The sequence below is a fragment of the Chelonia mydas genome, chromosome 7 (assembly GCF_015237465.2).
Source record: "Chelonia mydas isolate rCheMyd1 chromosome 7, rCheMyd1.pri.v2, whole genome shotgun sequence".
NCBI lineage: Eukaryota > Metazoa > Chordata > Testudines > Cheloniidae > Chelonia > Chelonia mydas.
The window spans coordinates 19193251-19211224 of record NC_057853.1 but is presented as its reverse complement, the minus strand read 5'-3'; the positions used below and the strand labels follow the sequence as shown (position 1 = coordinate 19211224).

The window sequence follows — 17974 nt, the reverse complement described above, 5'->3', positions numbered from 1 at the left end:
CAAAAATCCCTTTGATCCTTCATACAACCAGTGAGCTAGTTAATTGGGATCAGGTCAGTGCCAATTGACATAATTCATTTTACAAGCCAGCAGCTATGTGTTATCCTCACACTTAGACACTATAACAGTCTGTGATTATTGCCTAGAGATGTTTAATGGAGTGAAGAGTAGGTGAAAAGGGCCTGTTGGAGATTAGGCTTTTATTGATAGATCATCCCTGATCAGCTGTCCTTGCCAAAATGACTTTAATTCACACCATGCTTTTATTTTATTCTTTTCAAAGCCAGGTCTTGAACCTCAAGTGGTTAGAATTTTGTGGCAAATGAGAGGTTGATAGAGCTGGGAGGAAATTTTCATCCACAACAATTTTTGATGAAAAATGCAGATTAAGCAACATCAAAACGTTTTTCAATTTTGTGTCAGTTTCACCAAATTGTTTGTTTAAAAAAATTGAAATATTTTGTGCAAATCCTTTAATTTTATTTTTTAAATACAAACACTTAACAAATTGGTCAAATTGAAACAAAATGTTTTAATGTTGAAATAAAGCATTTTGTTTGACCCAACACAAATGTTTTAGGGACTTTTCAAAATTGCCAAGGAACTGACAAATCCATTATTTACCCAGCTCAAGAGGTTAAACCTGTGTTGGTGCTACTTCCACTAACCCTTTGGAGACTGGGGACATAACTACAGACCTGTGAGTCTTCATGTGGCTCGTACAGTCATTTCAAATGTGTTTGATTATGTCCCCCTTCTTTGTGTCTGTAGTCTTTTAGCCCCCCCACCCCCCGGCCACACAAGTACATATAGCATTGTCCAGCTCTGAAGGCAGAGCGGAGAGCAACAGCTGCTGGCCGGGCGCAGAAGCAAGGGTGGCAATGTGAAAAGTGGTCTTTGTCAATATCACTTTTCACAGCAGACTCAACGCCCCATTGCCACCTTTACTTCTGTGCTGCTGCTGCCATCCCGGGCTGACAGCTGAAACCCTGCCACTTCCAGGTGAGAGCCTGGGAGAGAGGGGAGGAAGAGGGCCTGAGCCCAGGCTGCCTCCTGGTGGAGGAGTGGGAGGGTAGAAGACAGCTCAAACTCAGGTGGCAGGGCTCCAGCTATCCCCTTTATCCTCTCCCCCCACCTCCTGGGTGTGCATGGCCCTTCTCCCCAAGCCCCAGCCACTGGGCGCTGACACTCAGAGCTCTTTTAAAAAAAGGCACACAGCTCACGCCTCCCTTGACACATTCCTGTGCCTCCATAGTTTGAGAACTGCTGGGCTAGTAGGTTGGGAATTATAGGCATCTTAGGCTTAATATGCTTTCCATTCAAACCAGTCATGTTTCCCATAAAATCTGTACTGGAGGTGGAATTTGGGGGGGAAGGGAACAGAGTTGGTTTTGACTAGTGGAAGGGATTGAATAGTCCTGTAAATCTTGGCAATGAGGTGATGTACAGTATTGCAATTCTTTGTCATGCAGCAACTAATACAAGACCAGTGTGTATTATACACCTGTCCTCGACCCTCTTTGTTCCGATAGGGTCATTAAGTTTTACAGAGGCTGGTGTTTTTCACAGATGAGTGCTTGCTCACAGGGTGCAGGGATTCTAAGCCAGGGGTCGTTGATCAAGTCATGTACTTCCCTGTTTGTTTGGTTTTTTTAAGATTATAAAAGACAAATTATTCTCATATGTCTTGTTTGTTGGCCTTCTTGTGCAGTCAGAGGAAATCACAGCTCAGCAGCAGCTGGCATTGATGCCACTACTAATTTTACAGGGAGCCCTAGTGGGAAGAGTGCTTAGCTTTAATGTGAATGCCTGGTACAGCTTGTGGAGGACAGAATGCTCTGACCCACGTTCACACTTGGAATTTACACCTGATGTAACTGGAACGTGGCACCATTTACAATGGAGAATGAAATACAGCATTCCTTTGCCTGACCCTGAACCTGCATGGAACTGTTGGCCTCCCTGTTGGCTTTTGGAAATTAATTAGATGTTTATAGAATTTAGAAAGAGTGGTCCTGAATCCTGTCTGTACTATGGGATGTCATAGTACAGACAGGATTCAGGGAGGGGTTCACACACAAAGCTGCTACATAGCCTGGCACAGTGGTATTCTTCCCTGCACACGCTGGTGTATACCAGTGCACCCCAGTCAAGCAGCTACTCCTATCTCAGCCTGAGACGGTGAGTAATTTTGATCCCTGCAGGAAAACTAACTGACACAGGGAAGGTGGCTAAATGGGGATTTTGTGTATGCAAGACAACACACATTACGCACAAAGTTTCATTTCTGGAATCAGCAGAATCTCAGTCCAGGACCTGGGAGATTGGCAGGAGAGCTGGAGTGGCGGATAAATGCACTACTAGCTAGTTTTGATGGTGAAAGGGTGACATCTAGTGGTCACTTTAAAGAATCACAGGATTGCATTTTCTGTAGCTTCTCCAATCCTATTGGGATCCAGGAAGCGGGCAGGTGAAGCCCGTTCACTGCTAAAGGATCCCCCCCCCCCGCCCCCAGCCTAAGAGGGGGTCCACAGGACCTGGACACCAAATAAATACAGGGGACAACTAATGAAATAACAGGGACAGGAGTGTGGTCAAAGGGTCAAACAAAGGGAACTGGACGGGGACACCGAGCAGAGAACCCCGGACAGCGCCCACTGCTCCTCAAAGGCGTCAAGGGAGTCAGTGGACGTCGCCCAGAGGAACTCTGCTCGGATACGTGAACGGACCAAGGATCGGAAATAGGCCCCACAGGTCACAGAAGACTCCATCGGCCAACCTCCTCACGCTGTTTTTATAGATGGCCATTTTAGCTAGGGCCAGGAGGAGGTTGACCAGGAGATCCCATGACTTTGTGGGGCTGCGGATAGGGAATGCATAAATAAGAAGGTGAGGGGAAAAGTGCAACCAAAAACGTAATAAAATAGTGGTGAGGAGCCGGAATAGGGGCTGCAGCCTGGTACACTCCAGATATATGTGTGCCAGGGTTTCCCTCACACCACAAAAGGGGCAGGTGTCTGGGATAGAGGTGAACCGTGCCAAGAACACGCCCGTGCTCACGGCTCCGTGAAGGAGCCGCCCACTGATATCCCCGGCGGGCCTCGGGACCAAGGTGGAATATAGGCTGGCCCACCGTACCTTCTCCAATCCAGGGGAATGCAAAATTTCCCTAACAAAATGTCACATTGGCATCTTGCCAGTATGTTGAGGGCAGTATCTAATTTGCCTGAAATGGAATAAACTGAAACCAGTCGTGCACGTGCGCGCGCGCGTGTGTGTGTCCGTGTCCGTCCCAGCATGCAATTCTCCCTCTTTACCTAAGCAGCTAACACAGAGGTGACAAGTATCAACATGCAATACTTTACCTTGATCTGAGCAACCCAGGCAGAGGCTACATGCCCTGGAATGCAGTTCTCTGGCTTTCTGAGTGGCAAGCACAGAGATGAAAGAAGCAGCATTGCATGCTGCCACATGTGGTTTACGTTGGAATCTCCACATTACAGTAAGAGTGGCCTTGAGCCACATTGGAAAATCCGTGGGCCAGAAATGGCCAGACTGCATTTTGGCCATCCCAGTCATGTTCATAATGTCTCAAGCATCCTAGGTATCAATCCAATCAGAAATATCAGAAGTCCAACATTTAATTTTGTTTTTGGCCAAAGAATTAATGGGGGGGAGAGGGAGAGATAACTCAGTGGTTTGAGCATTGGCCTGCTAAACCCAGGGTTGTGAGTTCAGTCCTTGAGAGGGCCATTTAGGGATCTGGGGCAAAAATTGGGGATTGGTCCTGCTTTGAGCAGGGGGTTGAACTAGATAACCCCCTGAGGTCCCTGCCAACCCTGTGATTCTATGATTAATAATTCAACATGCTGATGGGAGAAGCAAAATGTCAGTAGATTGGAGCCTTCTCCCTTGATCCAGAAGCTTCTTGATTCAGTCACTGCAGGTCATGGCACTGATTGTGTTGCTGTATTTCATTCCACAGTTCATGCTCTGAAAGGGACGAGTGGTATAGCTGCATCAGCAGAACCATTCCAGATGACTACAAAGCTCACAATGCATCTACCTTTCACAACAGTATTGAGGTAAGAATGAGTCCTGGCATTGCCTAAGAGGATGCAAAGCCATCTGAATAGTTAAAAAAAGGAAAAGGAAAAAGTCCCTAATGGCAGAGTATTCTAATTATTTTTATATAAATCACCATGCTAGGGCTAAATGACAAAGGTCATCACAGCACTTGTGTTTAATATTCAGCCTGCTGTGGCCGCTACTGGAATTTTAAACATTGCAATTCCACTTCATACTGTGGGTTTCATTTAAGTCAATGGGAGTTTTGCTGTAGTAACACTAATCAGATTTAGCCCTGTATGGCTACCATCCTAGATGCTATCAAAAAATAAGTGTATGCCTTGCAGATGACTGTAAAAAAGCAAAACTAGCCATCAGTAATCCTTTTGTCATAATTATATCACAAAGGATCATTAACTCACGACCATTAAAGCCCTCAGCAAAAGGGCCTGATTGAAGCCTAACAGTCAGTTTATACTGGTGCAGCTCCATTGACTTCAATAGTTATTCCTGTCTACACCAGCATGAGAGGAGAATCAGATCCAAAAGAGTTTTGCTAAGGCTGAATTCTCTTTTCCTTCTTCCTGCATGAGTCTAATTCTCTCCATAGCAAACCTACCTTGGTGGGATAACAGACGTGTGCAAATATGGGTAAACAGCAAAGGAGTTTATGAGTGCCGAACAGTGATAGAAAATGTGGGCCAGATTTGGATCCCATTCATTCAGAGTAACTCCACTGTCTTCCGTGGAGATCTGGGTCCAAATCATGGTCTGAGTTACAAGTGAAAGGAGTTTGGTGACTTCTAAACAGCCCCTCCACTGGTCATAAAACCATCCCAAAAGATAGTGGCCTGCACAATAGTCAACGTAGCCTTCTTCATTCTGAGGTTGATACATTGAGTGCCAGGCAGCTTATAGTGGGGATGCGGGATTTTTTGATTGAGACCTAAAAACCATCTTTGCTTTCTGGATATTAAAGTGTTCATGAATACCGTAATAAGAATATGAATATGCCCAGGTGGTCTCAGCCAAAATTGCACATAGATGCTAGATTCTCACCTAGTGTAAACCAGTACAGCTCCATTGACTTCAGTGGATCTGAACCAATTTACACCAGCTGCAGATGGGGGCTCTACTATTATATCACATGCGGTGTACTAGTTGGTATCACCTTCCACCCCAGAATTGGCTGCATCTCAGTGCTGCTATGTGTAAAGTGTTTGTGGAACACTTTGGGATCCTTCAGAATGAAAGAGGGGCCCAGAACTTGAAGAACAGGGATTGTGTGCCAAGAATGAGGTGGACTGGCAGAAATGGGGGTGGGGAAAGGCGAGCGCAGTTCAGCAGATGTTGCTGCAGGTAAGGTGGGAGTTGCATTAGCAGAACTGGGTATGCTTTGGAAGTCTGGGTATTTCTTCGCTTTCTGTTTTAAGCTAAGGGAAAGGCTGGGAATATCCTTGGGTGAGAGGCCTCCAACTTTGGTACCTGTGTCCCACGTCATGATGTGCATGAACTGCGGCTGTGATTTTACCCTCACTCTGAGACGCCATCATTGCCATGCGTGTGGAAAGGTAAGTGTCACGTAAATTCAGCTTCACTCAGACTCATCAACAGTAGGGAAAGCCTCTGGGACAAGTTCTCCTCTTCATTACACTAGCTGCAACTGCACTGACTTCAGCACAATTGCACCTGCGCACAGAGAGGAGAATCTGACTCCTCAGAAAGACTGCCAGTAGAGCTTTGCAAATGAGAATTAAGCATTCAGTGGTTAGTGACTTTGGTTGGAACAATATTCAGATTCTGCTGAGTGGCAAACTAATTCCTAAAGACTGGGTACTCAACCTAATGAAAGGGTCATGAGACATACATTGCTGAGCAGAGCTTTCAAATGGGACACGCCAGTAGCACTGGGGCAATGCAGCCATCAGACTACCAGTTTTCCAGTTGCTGGTTTACATTTTAGATATGGAAAGCTCCAAAGCTTTTGGGAATGTAGATGCACAAAGCTCCTATTCTCTATGGCCATTGTTCTTAAATCACTTCACAAGCAAGTGATGCATAGGAACTGCCAGACTGGATCAGACCAGTGGTCCATCTAATCCAGTATCCTGTCTCTGACAGTGGCCAGCACCAGCTACTTCAGAGGAAAGTACAAGAAACTCTGCAGTGGCTCTTATTTGATAATCTGCCCCCAGAGATCATTTCCTCCTAAGCCCCATTAGTTAGTGGTTGGTTGATGCCCTGAAACATGGGGGTTTATATCCCTTTCAGTGTTCTTGGTTCTTGTGTTAATTCTTTCTATTATAAGTCTGGATAGCCACATAAAGCCTCCAATCCTGTTCTGAATCCAGTTTAGCTCTTAGCCTCAGTGATGGTTTCTGGCATTGAGCTTCACAGGCTACTTATACCTTGTGTGAAAAAGCATTTCTTTTTATCAGTTATAAATTTGCCACCTTTCAATTTCAGTTAATGTTCCACTATGTCAGTTTTAATCTGGATTTTAATTTTAAAATCCTGCCCCACTAAAAGTCTAATCCTAGTTCAATGATTCTTCAATTTCACAAACAAAATACTTCTCTGCCTCTGCCAGTAGAGTGGTAGTATGACATGCCAATCCACTTCTGAAAATGATACTATTAACAGCATGATCAACTCCAGTTTAGTGGTACCATTGCCAGCATGAATTTTTATATCAGGGAATGTATAATCCCCATGGAGATGACCATAAAACTATTGTACAATTATGCTTACTAATTTTTATATTATTGTAGCAGCTAGGACACCCAGTCATGGATTAGGCCCCCATTGTGCTAAGCGCCGTGTAAACGTAGAACAAAAAGACAGGTTTCAGAGTAGCAGCCGTGTTAGTCTGTATCCGTAAAAGGAAAAAAAGAGGACTTGTGGCACCTTAGAGACTAACAAATTTATTAGAGCATAAGCTTTCATGAGCTACAGCTCTCTTCATCGGATGCATGAAATGGATGTAGCTCACGATAGCTTATGCTCTAATAAAGTTATTAGTCTCTAAGGTGCCACAAGTACTCCTTTTCTTAGAACAAAAAGATAGTCTCTGTGCCAAAGAACTTACACTCTAACTATAAGACAAGACACTAACAGACGAATACTGACAAACCGGCAGGGGATTATATATTGGTCAGCATGACAGACAGTGGTCTTGCCACACTAGCAGCCTAACCGTTGTCAAGATTTTTGTAGACATCATGCTAAAGGAGAATTTTAAGGTGAGAACTGAAGAACAATGAAGTGGCAATTAAATGTACTGGGCTAAATTTTGCTCTGAATTTACAATGATGGAAATTTAGAGTAATTACAATTAAGTTAAGGGAGTAATCCTTATTTATACTGGTCTAGTCAAGAGCCAAATTTAGCCCATTCTGCCTCTACCCTGCCAACCAGCCCAGAGGATCTGTTTGGTAATGTACACTGGTATGGAGAAATGTACATAGATACATATCTATTTTTTCTGTGGCAGATCATATGTCGAAATTGTTCAAGAAATAAGCATCCCCTGACGTACCTCAAAGACCGACTAGCAAAAGTCTGTGATGGCTGCTACTCAGAACTGAGAAAGAGAGGTGAGTCCTCTTCATTCCTTGAGGAGTGGAATAAAAATGCTACCTGCACATGAAGAGAGAAGGTTCTGCTTCATTAGAAGGAATTTCTCCTTCAGATATAGGTATGAGCTATATTAAGAGTGATACAAATGCAAGGTCTGGGGAAATAGCAGACTGCATGGTGGGTGAGAAGCTTTTAGCGAGCTGGAACCTCAAATTCTTCCTGTGACTTCTTGATGAATAATATGTGGTACTATCTTCCTGTTTACAACTAACAGCGCTTCCCTGTAATTTCCAATGAAGTGCTAATGAAAGCAAAGCACTTACTTAAAATTAAAGAAGCTATTGACACCTATCTGCCTCAGTGCAAGAAGTTAGCATTTCCCATGGTGAGGGGCTAAGGTCAAATGTATGGACAACTTATAGGCAAGAGTTTTTTCTTAAGGGCTTAGGCTTAGGGCACTAGGGACAGGTGCAATTTAGTATTTTCTGCTTGGTTAAAGAGATCCACACATCAGCTTTAACGGACATGCACTGTTATTGCTTAGTGAAGGAAGACATGCACTGACCCTGTCATAGTGGTCTGAGCCAAGGGACAACTCAAGGCTGTACTGACCCAGGGCTGTGCTCCATTCAGGTTTTCCAGGTGACATGTATTGACACAGGTGAGAATCAGAAGAACTGTAACTCAGGTGATGGTACTGACTGGTACAATAGTGTCTTCGTTGATAGGGCTATAGGGTTTGTTGATAGGGTATGTCCTGGAGGTGGAATAAATTGTCTCCTGTGCTCAAAACACAGTGGAGAGAAGTTCAGGCTTGAAAGAACATCGCCAAAATGAAGCTATTTATTTGCCATGGAGGTGCCCCATGAAGCAATCAGAATAAGTAGAGTGAGCAGATGGGAGAGACACATGGTCAATGCTCTTGAACAGTCATTAAGTGTGAGAACACAACATAACAATTATTTTCCTTATCATCTTCCATACAAGCTGTGTATGTTTGTAGGGGATGCGTCCACCATGGCATGCCATAAAGTTCATTGAACAGTAATTCTGCTAACCAGCCTTACAAGGGGAGTTTGATAGAAAATAGCTAAAGGAAGATGAAGCAACTATAGGTTAGGGCCAGCATTGCATTTTCTTATCCCTATTTGCATTCGCCTGGTGTTTAACATCTCCTGTTGTAGACTTAAATTAAGGGTTTGCACCAGTTAATCCATTCTTTCCCACTTCCTATTTTTCTAATATTGTAGAGCGGCCAGTAAGTGTGAGCTTCCCTCCAACTTCATCCAGGTTTTCAGGCAGTGCCTTCTCCTCCGTCTTCCACAATATTCACTACTCATCCTTCAAGAAACAAAAGAAGATCCCTTCTGCTCTTATGGAGGTAGGACCAACGCTGCCTGAGAAAAGGCAAGGAAACTAGCCTGAGGGGACTGTGCGTTGGCACTACAGTAGCTTTCAATCTCATTGTTTATAATTTGTTCTATTTGCTGCAGGATCAGCCCACTCTAGATCCTCTGTATCATGAGATTACATTTTACTCAGTGTAATAGGGCGAAATACAAAACACTCCAAGATCGGATGCTGTCACTATAGTTTCCGCTTCCTATAAAGACCAAGTCAGCTGAGCCTTTAACCATCATTTTCCCTATATTTAAATTAAATCTTAACATCTACATCAACACCAGAAGCTTTTTAAAGGTCTAATAACAAGCTCAGAGGAAGCATCAGAATGATGGGTTACAGAAGTCACTAGTTTGAATACAGGAGTTTGGTAATGACGAGAAGCCACTGCCATCCAGCTGTTATGTGGCCTTACTCCAATCTTTATTTCCAGCGTGGCCCCATGCATTTCAATCACACTAACTACCTTCGAATCCAGGCAGTGAGAGTTGTGGACGAGGAAAGTAAAAGCTAGCCCTTTCAAAGCAATTGATGAATGCAGCTGTTTAATTCTGTTGCCTGCAGCTCACCCTGGCCTATCTGCAATAAATGGATGAAATCCTGACCCCACTGAAGTCAATGACAAAACTCCCATTGACTTCAGTGGGGCCATGATTTCACCCAAATATATTGTTTTCCCTTCTAGAATTAAGCATCAGATTCAAAATCTGACTACATTAATAACCTCTGACTATCCATGCTGTCTACTCAACTAAACATGTAGGGCCCTATCCTGGGAATTTAACTTTAGTTAACTGATTTCAGTGAGATCATGATCTGGACCTTGTGATGTGCATGTAATTAATTACCTTCCATGAAAGGAAGGTACTCTCCTAGGACTCCCTTAACTTTGTTTGTGATGAATTGAAACAAGGATAAATGTACAAACACAAAAACAACAAGGAGTCTTGAAGAATAACAGATTTATTTGGGCATAAGCTTTTGTGGGTAAAACACCACTTCTTCTGCATCTGAAGAAGTAGTGTTTTACACATGAAAGCTTATGCCCAAATAAATGTTAGTCTTTAAAGGTGCCACCAGACTCCTTGTTGTTTTTGTGGATACAGACTAACACAGCTACCTCCGATACTGTACAAACACAGTATGTAAAACATTCCTGGAAGATACTGCAGAAACCAACAAGACTATCAGGGTTAACCAAGTTAGAGAAGTAACATTTCAGCTCCATTTATTTATGAAAAATAGAGATTGCCTCTTTAACCACAAGGTGGCAGCACACATTTATTAAAAGGAAGCTTTCTATCACAATCTTGATCCCAAAGCCATTCCCAGTTGACTTACATGGGGTCTGGTGGACTTTCTCATGCTCCAACCTGCTACAGAACAATAGTATAAATACAGTTAATTCCCCTATTGTGTCTTTGTTATCAAAAGCTGATTTTCAAGTCCCTTCCCTCAGTTCACTCTTTGCTTTTATTCAGATATCAGAATTATTATAATTAATCATGCATGCTATGTTGCAGTTATATACCACCTTTCACCCAAGGATCTCAAAAATCTTTACAAGCACTAATGAATGAAGTTTCAACACTCCTTCCCTCCCTCCAGGGCGGCAATTATTTAATAATACTGAAGAAAGGAGTATTCACAGATGAAACTGAGCCATAGAGAGGTGGCTTACCCAAGTTCACACCACAAATCCATTGCTAAGCCAACAGAATCCATATCTCTTCTGCTTTAGACATAATACTATCCTTCCCCTCTTGAAACATGCACCTTTGAATATATAAAAACAAGACAAGGAAAAGGAGACTCATTCAGTTCCTCAACTGCACCAGTAACAATCAAATGGCTTCAGTGACTTGGCTTCCAGAATAATTTAATAGTCTTCTTTGGTGTCAGTGAGAACAGTATTTGGCCTAAGATAGATACTGCAATGCTCTTATGCAGAATAGCATTCTTGTGTTACATTACTCTCATATTTATGCCATCTCAGTGTTTTTGATTCACTCCTTGATTATATTCTTAAGGAAACAGGAATATCTGTGTAGTTTTTTTTTTAAATGGGCCTCGTTTATGGCATGCTTTCTGCTTTGGAGGGGAAAAAGCATTTGATGTCATGAATCCCTTGATTATCCCCTATGCAGGTGGCAGCTTCAGGAGAGGGATCTTCTATCAGTGGCTATCTCAGCAGGTGTAAGAGAGGCAAAAGGCACTGGAAGAAGCTCTGGTTTGTTATCAAAGGCAAAGTCCTCTACACTTACACAGCAAGTGAGGTACTGCCTGTCCTGATATGATAGAATTTCCCAGTCCTGTTGTCAAATTCATTTTCCCACTCCTTACCTGTGACAAATGCAATTTGAGAAGCGTACCTACTAGTTCGAGGGTTCTCAAACTGGGGGTCAGGACCCCTCAGGGGGGTCACAAGGTTATTACATCGGGGATCACGAGCTGTCAGCCCTCCACTCCAAACCCCTCTTTGCCTCCAGCATTTATAATGGTGTTAAATATATTTAAATGTTTTTAATTTATAAGAGGAGGGGTCACACTCAGAGGCTTGCTCTGTGAAAGGGGTCACCAGTACAAAAGTTTGAGAACCACTGTACTAGTTCTTGTGTAATAGTTCTTTATGAAAATACTTTGTATTGATGCAGTGGCATTATATCACCTCAATATGTTATGGTGTCCCAGGCCTGGAATCCCATCCCCACCCCTGGTTGGCCTGCTTTCCAAATTCCTTTTCCTCAGTACATTTGTTACATTTCATGCTGATTGTAAATTTCAGTTAGAAGAGGCCTGGTTTAATCTGTCAGGAAGCTATTGCAGATCAATATATAAAGACTTAAAATCCTCTGACTTTTCTCTGGTGCAGTACCTATATGTTGTGAGACAGTAGCTGAGAACTGACTGTTACATAAATAAGAGTTCTTTCTAAAGAAAGGAAGTCCCAAGCTTTGTCCAATCAAAGTTCAAAATGGCAGCTTTCCAGGAACTAGAGGACTGCCCCAATTTCACCGGAGTAGACTGGATATGCCCATGGGATAGATTGCAGCTATGAACTTCAATATGGAGGTGCAGCTGGTGAAGAATAGAGGGGGAAGCATGCCGTTCTCCATATTTATCTGAGCAGCCTCTGCAGGCCCCTCCTTCATGTGAAAAGGAAGGGTGGCCACCAGCTGCACCTCTATTGTAGAAAAAGAAGATGCAAGGGTGATCTGACTAATGGGCTTCATAACTGAAAGCCCTGAAACAGGGCCACTTTTGCTGAACGAAAGAGACAGAGCTCAGACCACAAGCGACTGTAATACTACTTGGCATTTTAAATATTCAAAGCACTTTGCAAACATTAACTATTTACACTTATCATACCATTAGAGGTAGGGAAGTATTATCATCACCTATAAATAGATGACGCTGAGACATGAAGAGGTTGCATTACTTGACCAAGGTCACAAACCAAGTCAGGGCAGATCAAGGACTAGAACTATAGTAACGTTGACACCCATTCTTCTGTTTTATCTGTTGGCCTAGAGTTCCTCTACGGTTAAAATAAAACATCTCGAGTCTGATTTTCAGAGGTGCAGGCAACCGATAGCTCCCACTGACTTCAGTTGGTGCTGTCAGAGCTTAGCTCATCAGAAAAATCAGGCCCTGAGAACGAAGTCCTGCCCCTCATGGGGTGGACGCCTCCACTATCCTTAAAAGGTTGCACATGGTGTTAGCGATAACCCCTCTTGAGATGTGAAAGAGCTGTGGGTGCCTAACTGCATTGTATGCTTCACCTTGGCTATATCTTAAACAGAAAAACTAAAATCTAAAAAGACAAAGAACAAAACCCCAACATTACCTTAATAGAGGTATAGGGACCAAAATTGCAGCCATCAGTAACAGTTAAACTGCAATTCAATTAAGGCTTATTGTTTTTCTTTATTCCACTTGTATAGTAAACTCTCTGGCAAGTGAAATTCATGGATGTTTCTTGGGAGTAAATTAACAATGAATTGCATTACCAGCTCAAATTGTAAAGTGGTGTCATTAGAAGCAAGCATGCGGTGTGAGACAGTGAAAATGAGTCTGTTAAAAAACTGCAGGGGCTGTGGAGGGAGCAGGAGCCAGAGCTGGATGCCACCAAACACAGGTGACACTCAGTAAATAATGGTTTAGGGGACTGGTAATAAAATATAGGATCTTTCATCCCTCTACCCTTGATACAAACCTAGCCAAAAGATAATAGTAACCAGATATTGTTCCCATCAGATCTTCAGTGGCCCACAGATTGGTGAACTAAGTCTGAGCCACATAAACCACTGGTACTAAATTGGAACCTCTTGTTAGTAGTCTAAACAGGGCTGAATGAATATGGAGAATTCCATCCCAGCAGCAGTTCTCCGAGTTCAGGGTTTTGGCAGAGCAATGTGTGAAGGATGCTTCCACAGCTGCTGCCAAGGCTGCACCTAGTAACTGGACAACATAATTCTCTAGGATTTTCAATCCAGCACCAGATTATTCATTTTTAATATTATTGCAGAAGCTCCTGGAAGCCCTATCAAGAAGCAGGAATCAGACACTGTAGATATTGGAAAGACATCCCTTGCCCCAAGTAGACTGCAGCCTATTTTGAAGTGTTCCTTCTAAAGTGTGTTTCCCCCTCCACATTGATTTTAGGATAAAGTCGCCACAGAGTCTCTGCCTTTGCTGGGTTTCACAGTTGCCCCAGAAAAGGAGGAAGGAAGTACAGATGCAGTTTTCCATCTTTACCACAAGCAAACCTTGTTTTATAGCTTCCGCGCGGAGGATAACAATTCAGCACAGAGGTACTGCGCATGGAATTGCAATTACATACTAACCCATGAAGGAATATAAAGTGTGAGCTGCGCTCTTCACTCTAACATGCCTCTTCCCATTTCCTTTCCTTTTGAACGCAACTCAGCTACAGATCAAACTGAAAAATGCTAATTAGAGCCAATTATAATACAATTGCCTGGATGGCATTAAAGCATCAGGTAGAAATTACTCCATCTTGGCAAGATGGAGATTTTGCTTCTTCATATAGGTGCAACTGCAGAAGCTCAGATTCATAGATCCACATGTAGCAATCTGTCAGATGTCATTATAAGGATAGCCATATAAATCCACTGTATTTGACTCATAATTTGATCTTTAATGAACATTTTCTGTATTTCACATGCTTTGTTACTAGTGCTGCATGATAAAATCATGGAACTAATGATAAAATGATGCCTTAAAATATACAGGCGGGAGAGTGGGTGGTTATGGAGGTTTGTTTCCCTTCCCTCCTCCCCCCAGTTTCCATGGTCTCATCTCTCTCAACACCCACTCTCAGACAGCCCACGTAATTTTCACAAGATTACACAGTAGGTCAGTGGCAAAGCTGAGAATGAAATCTAGGAGTCCTGGCTCTCAGGACCCAGTTCTAATCACCCATCTAAATTTCCTCTTTAGACAGAGCTATTATATGCAATACAGTCTTCTCTGAGCCCTTTGTTTTAACATATGTTTTGGCTTGATCCACAAAATAAAATCTGGCTCCTCTATTTTTTTCTTTTTCAGGTGGATTGAAGCCATGGAAGAAGCAACCATATTATAGCAGTAATCAATCAAGAGGACTTGGAATAAACTCTCAGATTTCTCTACATTCCCAACAGCCCGTTTCTATTTCAAGAAGCTGAGTAGTGTATTTCAAACCACCTGGCTATACGCACTGGATATGAACTGTTTCCAGGTTGCTATCTTTCTTTTGCTTCCTTCGTTTTAAATCCACATTTTTTGCAAGTTGAAAACTTTAAAATAGAGAATATTCATGGTCCTCTTTATGTCTGTGCAAGTTCAACCTGCGCTATAACTCACTCCCATAATCCCACAGTAAATTAAGTTTTAACATCAAGACAAGAAATAGATACAAATTATTTCTGAACTCACATGGAAGTACTGGCTAACAGTAAGTAACAGGCTCAGTTTTACTTACCCTAGAGAACTATCAACTTTCATTTTGTTGGTTTTGGTGTCTATCATGAAATAAGAAACAATGCAGTAAACCACAGATTCTCATTTAAAGCACTTTATTGTTTTATTGTATTACAGCTTCATTTTTTTCCAATGTTTCCAAGGAATTTTGTGGACTGATTTACCACCAGTCCATTAACAAGTGCCAGCATGAAGTCGTGCACTGCATACATTAAATTGCTTTCACAGACAATGAATGAATAAATGCAATGCACTACGTATGGTCTGCCAGTATTCCAAAAGCTAGGAACCAGGGTGATTACTTACCAATTTATAATTTTACATAAATCACTGTATAATTTATTTAATAAGTTTCATTCTTACTACAGTACTTTAAAATGCACTCTGATCTCTCTCCAAACCCACATGCTGAATACCGTTTTCCCCTGTAGATTGTATCTGACTGAAATCCAAAGGATATTTTAATTTATTGTAAGCCTTAAGACAGTTTTCATTTGACACCAATCGACTTATTAGTGTTAAAGTATTTAAATATCTGATAGAATCTTTTTATTTTAAAAAAACATGTTGTTACTGCTTTGATGACTTATGATAAATGTCATCAAAAATTTAATTCCTGTTACCAGCATATAGTAATAGATATGCTGGCTGGCTGGCTGAACACTTGTCCGAACATGGTCTGTCAAAGTGATTTGGAATTCCTGTGGCTAAATGCTGCTGTGCATCAGCATAGCTCCACTGAAGTCAATGGAGCTATGTTGATTTACACCAGCTGAAGATTTAGCCCTATAGGTTGGGTTTTGTTTTGGGGGTTTTTTATATAAAGAGAAAAAAGCAATGTTATAAATATTGTAATAAAATGATTTAATGTCATACATTTCTGATACTACTAGACTGAGGAATAGAATGGCAATTATGGTTAAAGTAGATCTTTGTATAAAATACAACAGTCAAAGGTTTACTTACATTAAAATACGTTTTCAGGGGAAATTTTTTTATTACTATTCATTTTTAATATTTTTCTTCTATAATTTGCATCAAAACCTGAATTTCTGGTTCAAATGGTGACTGGTTAGAATTGTCCATATTTTTTAAAAGTTTACAAAATGTATTCAGGTGAAACTAAATAGTCAGTTCTGTTCATCATTTGAAAAAAATAATTACAAGTTTAAAAAAATCAAATATGGACCTAATCTAACAGTGAAATGCAGTTGTATAGTTTTGTTGATACATTTCAGTCTCTGATACTCTGTTGCATAAAGCACAATCACATGCAAAGAGGAATTAATTATAAAAAGAATAAAGCTTTTGTATTATCTTAAAAGTGGGTAAACTCCAATGTTAACTCTGTACATTTTGTGTTACAACTATGGCCTTGCTTCCATTGGACTGTAAATGTTTTCTTTTGGTTTGTTTGTTGTTTTTTAATTCCCACCGCCCTTTAAAAAAAAAAAAAATCATTTGTTGGATTTGCACTGACAAAAACAAAGAATGTTAACGACAAAGTATAACAGATTTAAATCACTAACCAAGATTTCAAACAAAACTGTGCTACAAATAACAGTATTATGAACATTTAGGTGCTGACATTTAGGTCCAGATCCTCAAAAGGTATTTAGGCACCTAACTCTCCCACTGAAATCAATGGGAGTTAGGCCCTTAACTACCTTAAACCATCTGGGCCTTGGTGACTTGTATGAAGTTTTCAGTAACTGACAGGAAATGAATACATGAAAATATTTTGTTGTAAAAAATAAATACAGTGCTATTAAACTTCTTGTTTTAAGTAATGTGGAAAAATTAAAAAACATAATTCCACTTTCACGGGTTTTTCCTTTACATTTTTATTAATACATTCCTCCCCTTCCCCTCCGCCCCCAATTTCCACCTTAGCATTTCATATGCTCCTATGGTATTAACTAGCACTTACTTTGAGGCTGTCGTGTCCAAATCTTTAAAAATGGGAATCTCCAATATCACAAATTTTGAAAAGCAGAGAATGAAGGATGGGTCCAATAGTTAGGATGTTAGTTAGGACTAGGGTTACCAGATGTCCCAATTTTATAGGGACAGTCCCGATAATTGGGGATTTTTCTTATATAGAGGCCTATCGCCCCTCACCCTGTCCCGATTTTTCACACTTGCTATCTGGTCACCCTAGTTAGGACATGGGAGAGAACTGGGTTCAAGTCCCTGCTTTGTCATAGACGTCCTATGTTACCTTAGGCAAGTCACATTAGCCTCTGACTCCATTTTCCATCTGTAAAATGAGGATTACAGCACTTCCCTACCTCACAGGTAGGGCGCTACCAAATCCATGGCTGTGAAAAATGCATCCTGGACTGTGAAATCAAATCTCCCCCATGAGATCTAGCTATTGTAGGGAAGTAGGAGGGGCAGAGCTGGGGGTGCCCCAGCCAGGGGCTCCTACCATGCACTGGGCTCCAATTACTAGTCCTAGTCCTAGTCTGGGGAGGGATGGGACTTCCTCTTTCCCTGCACGGCCACTCTAGGTGGGGGAAGTCAGACCCACCTCTGGGCACCTTCCCTGGCTGCTGCCTTCAAAGCCCAGCTCTGAAAGCACTGCAGAAGTGAGGGTGGCAATCCCACGACCCTCCTACGGTGGCTTTACAACCCCCTTTGGGTTGGGACCCCCACAGTTACAACACTGAAATTTCAGATGTAAACATATGAAACTGACTATTTTTAAAATCCCATTACCATGAAATTGAGCAAAATGGACCATGAATTTGGTAGGACCTTACTCAGGGGTATTGTGAGGATAAACACATTAAAGATTGTGAAGTGTTCACATACTATCATAACAGGGAGCCTATACATACCTAAGATAGGATAGCTCAGCTCCAGAACAGTAGTGCTGCTGGGGAACTGAGAAAAGAGAGAGGCTACCAACAGAGCCTAATTTTTCAAAAGTGATAAT

At 41.8% G+C, this 17974-nt stretch overlaps 1 protein-coding gene across 6 annotated transcripts in view; it reads left to right on the top strand.

Annotated features, from left to right (window-relative positions):
• FGD5 (FYVE, RhoGEF and PH domain containing 5) overlaps nucleotides 1-16857 on the top strand; it is a 155197-nt gene extending 138340 nt beyond the window's left edge. For 2 of the 6 annotated variants that reach the window (XM_043552082.1, XM_043552081.1), the window contains exons 15-21: nucleotides 3986-4085; nucleotides 5502-5639; nucleotides 7562-7664; nucleotides 8898-9054; nucleotides 11196-11324; nucleotides 13714-13862; nucleotides 14620-16857. In XM_043552082.1, the coding sequence (XP_043408017.1) occupies nucleotides 3986-4085; nucleotides 5502-5639; nucleotides 7562-7664; nucleotides 8898-9054; nucleotides 11196-11324; nucleotides 13714-13862; nucleotides 14620-14738 (895 nt within the window). In that variant the 3' untranslated portion in view covers nucleotides 14739-16857. The remainder of the gene's footprint in view (nucleotides 1-3985; nucleotides 4086-5501; nucleotides 5640-7561; nucleotides 7665-8897; nucleotides 9055-11195; nucleotides 11325-13713; nucleotides 13863-14619) is intronic. The other 4 variants (XM_027822393.3, XM_007059951.4, XM_043552084.1 and 1 more) reach the window with 3 other exon arrangements.
• Nucleotides 16858-17974: the final 1117 nt, after the last annotated feature.